We start from the raw sequence: 1,201 nt of genomic DNA on the forward strand, positions 1-1,201 counted from the left end.
CATGCTACACACTGCACACACATGCTACACACTGCACACACATGCTACACACTGCACACACATGCTACACACTGCACACACATGCTACACACTGCACACACAACATGCTGCACAGAAAATAAAAATATGTTTTACAGTAAAACTAACACAGGATCAGATGGTCCAGGTTCTGTTCTGTCAGCTGTTGTTTACGTTTGTTTGTTTGTTTGTTTGTTTGTTTGTTTGTTTGTTTGTTTGTTTGTTTGTTTGTTTGTTTGTTTATCTGGTCGTGTGTCTCTGACCGTGTTCCTGATCTCCAGGTTTGACGATCAGTACTCCCTCAGAGTCTCCTTCAGAGACGGGAAGACGAAGAACTCGAGGGACGCTGAGTTCACCAAGTCCGTGTCGGCGTTCTTCGATGAGAACGGGACTCTGGTCATGGACCACTTTGAGAAGAGTGTCTCCAAACTTCACGACACGCTGGCCGTGGACAAGAAGACTAAATGAGTCCTGCTGCAGGTCCTCTGCTGTCCGTTTGTCTCAAACATCAGACCCAGWCTGAGTTCTTCTCTGATCCACAACCAACCAGTTCGGGTTCTTTAAGTCTCACTCCTGAAGCTCCTCCCACTGCAGCCAACTGGACCCAACTCTGAACCAGGTTCTGGACCCGTGTTTTCTGATCAACCAGAACCTGAAGAACCTTTGATGTGATCAGATGTTTGAGACAGACTGAAACCAACGAAGAAGAAGCAGGAGGACCATCATCATCAGTGACATCAGTCAGGTTTTTTTTTTTTCAACAGAACCTGAACCTGGCAGTTCTCCATCCGACCCGTCTCTGGTTCTGGTGTCCAAACGAAGCAGCAGCTGGAGTTTTCATCAGTATTTTTTAGTTTATGTTTAAAAAAAATAAAACCGTTTCAGATTCAAAAGTTTGTTTCATTTTTAAAACTTGAGTTATTTTGGAAAAGTTTCATCAGGAGCTGAAGGAGTCGCAGTGAGGCCTGCTGCTGGTGGGCGGAGCTACAATATTCATGACACCTTTATAAAGGGACTGAAATCCAAAACTAAAACAGATTAAAGACTAAAAACAAGGAAATAAGTTACAGGTAGAGGTCCCACCTGGTCCCTCCTCAGGTGTAGGAGGGGGGGGGGAGTTTAGTTTTTCTTTTTGTTTTCTCTGAAGTTTCTCTGCATCGATGGTCAGCTGGTGGAGTTYGTC

The 1,201-nt window shown here is 44.7% G+C and overlaps 1 protein-coding gene across 1 annotated transcript in view; it reads left to right on the top strand.

Annotated features, from left to right (window-relative positions):
* Positions 1-911, top strand: part of spcs2 (signal peptidase complex subunit 2) — a gene marked incomplete at its 5' end in the record, with an annotated part of 2,278 nt that extends 1,367 nt beyond the window's left edge. Inside the window, 1 exon segment of the mRNA XM_014032817.1 lies at positions 300-911. Coding sequence (XP_013888271.1) covers positions 300-486 — 187 coding nt within the window.
* Between the last annotated feature and the right edge of the window lie 290 nt (positions 912-1,201).

Source organism: Austrofundulus limnaeus, unplaced genomic scaffold (genome assembly GCF_001266775.1).
Source record: "Austrofundulus limnaeus strain Quisiro unplaced genomic scaffold, Austrofundulus_limnaeus-1.0 Scaffold1547, whole genome shotgun sequence".
NCBI lineage: Eukaryota > Metazoa > Chordata > Actinopteri > Cyprinodontiformes > Rivulidae > Austrofundulus > Austrofundulus limnaeus.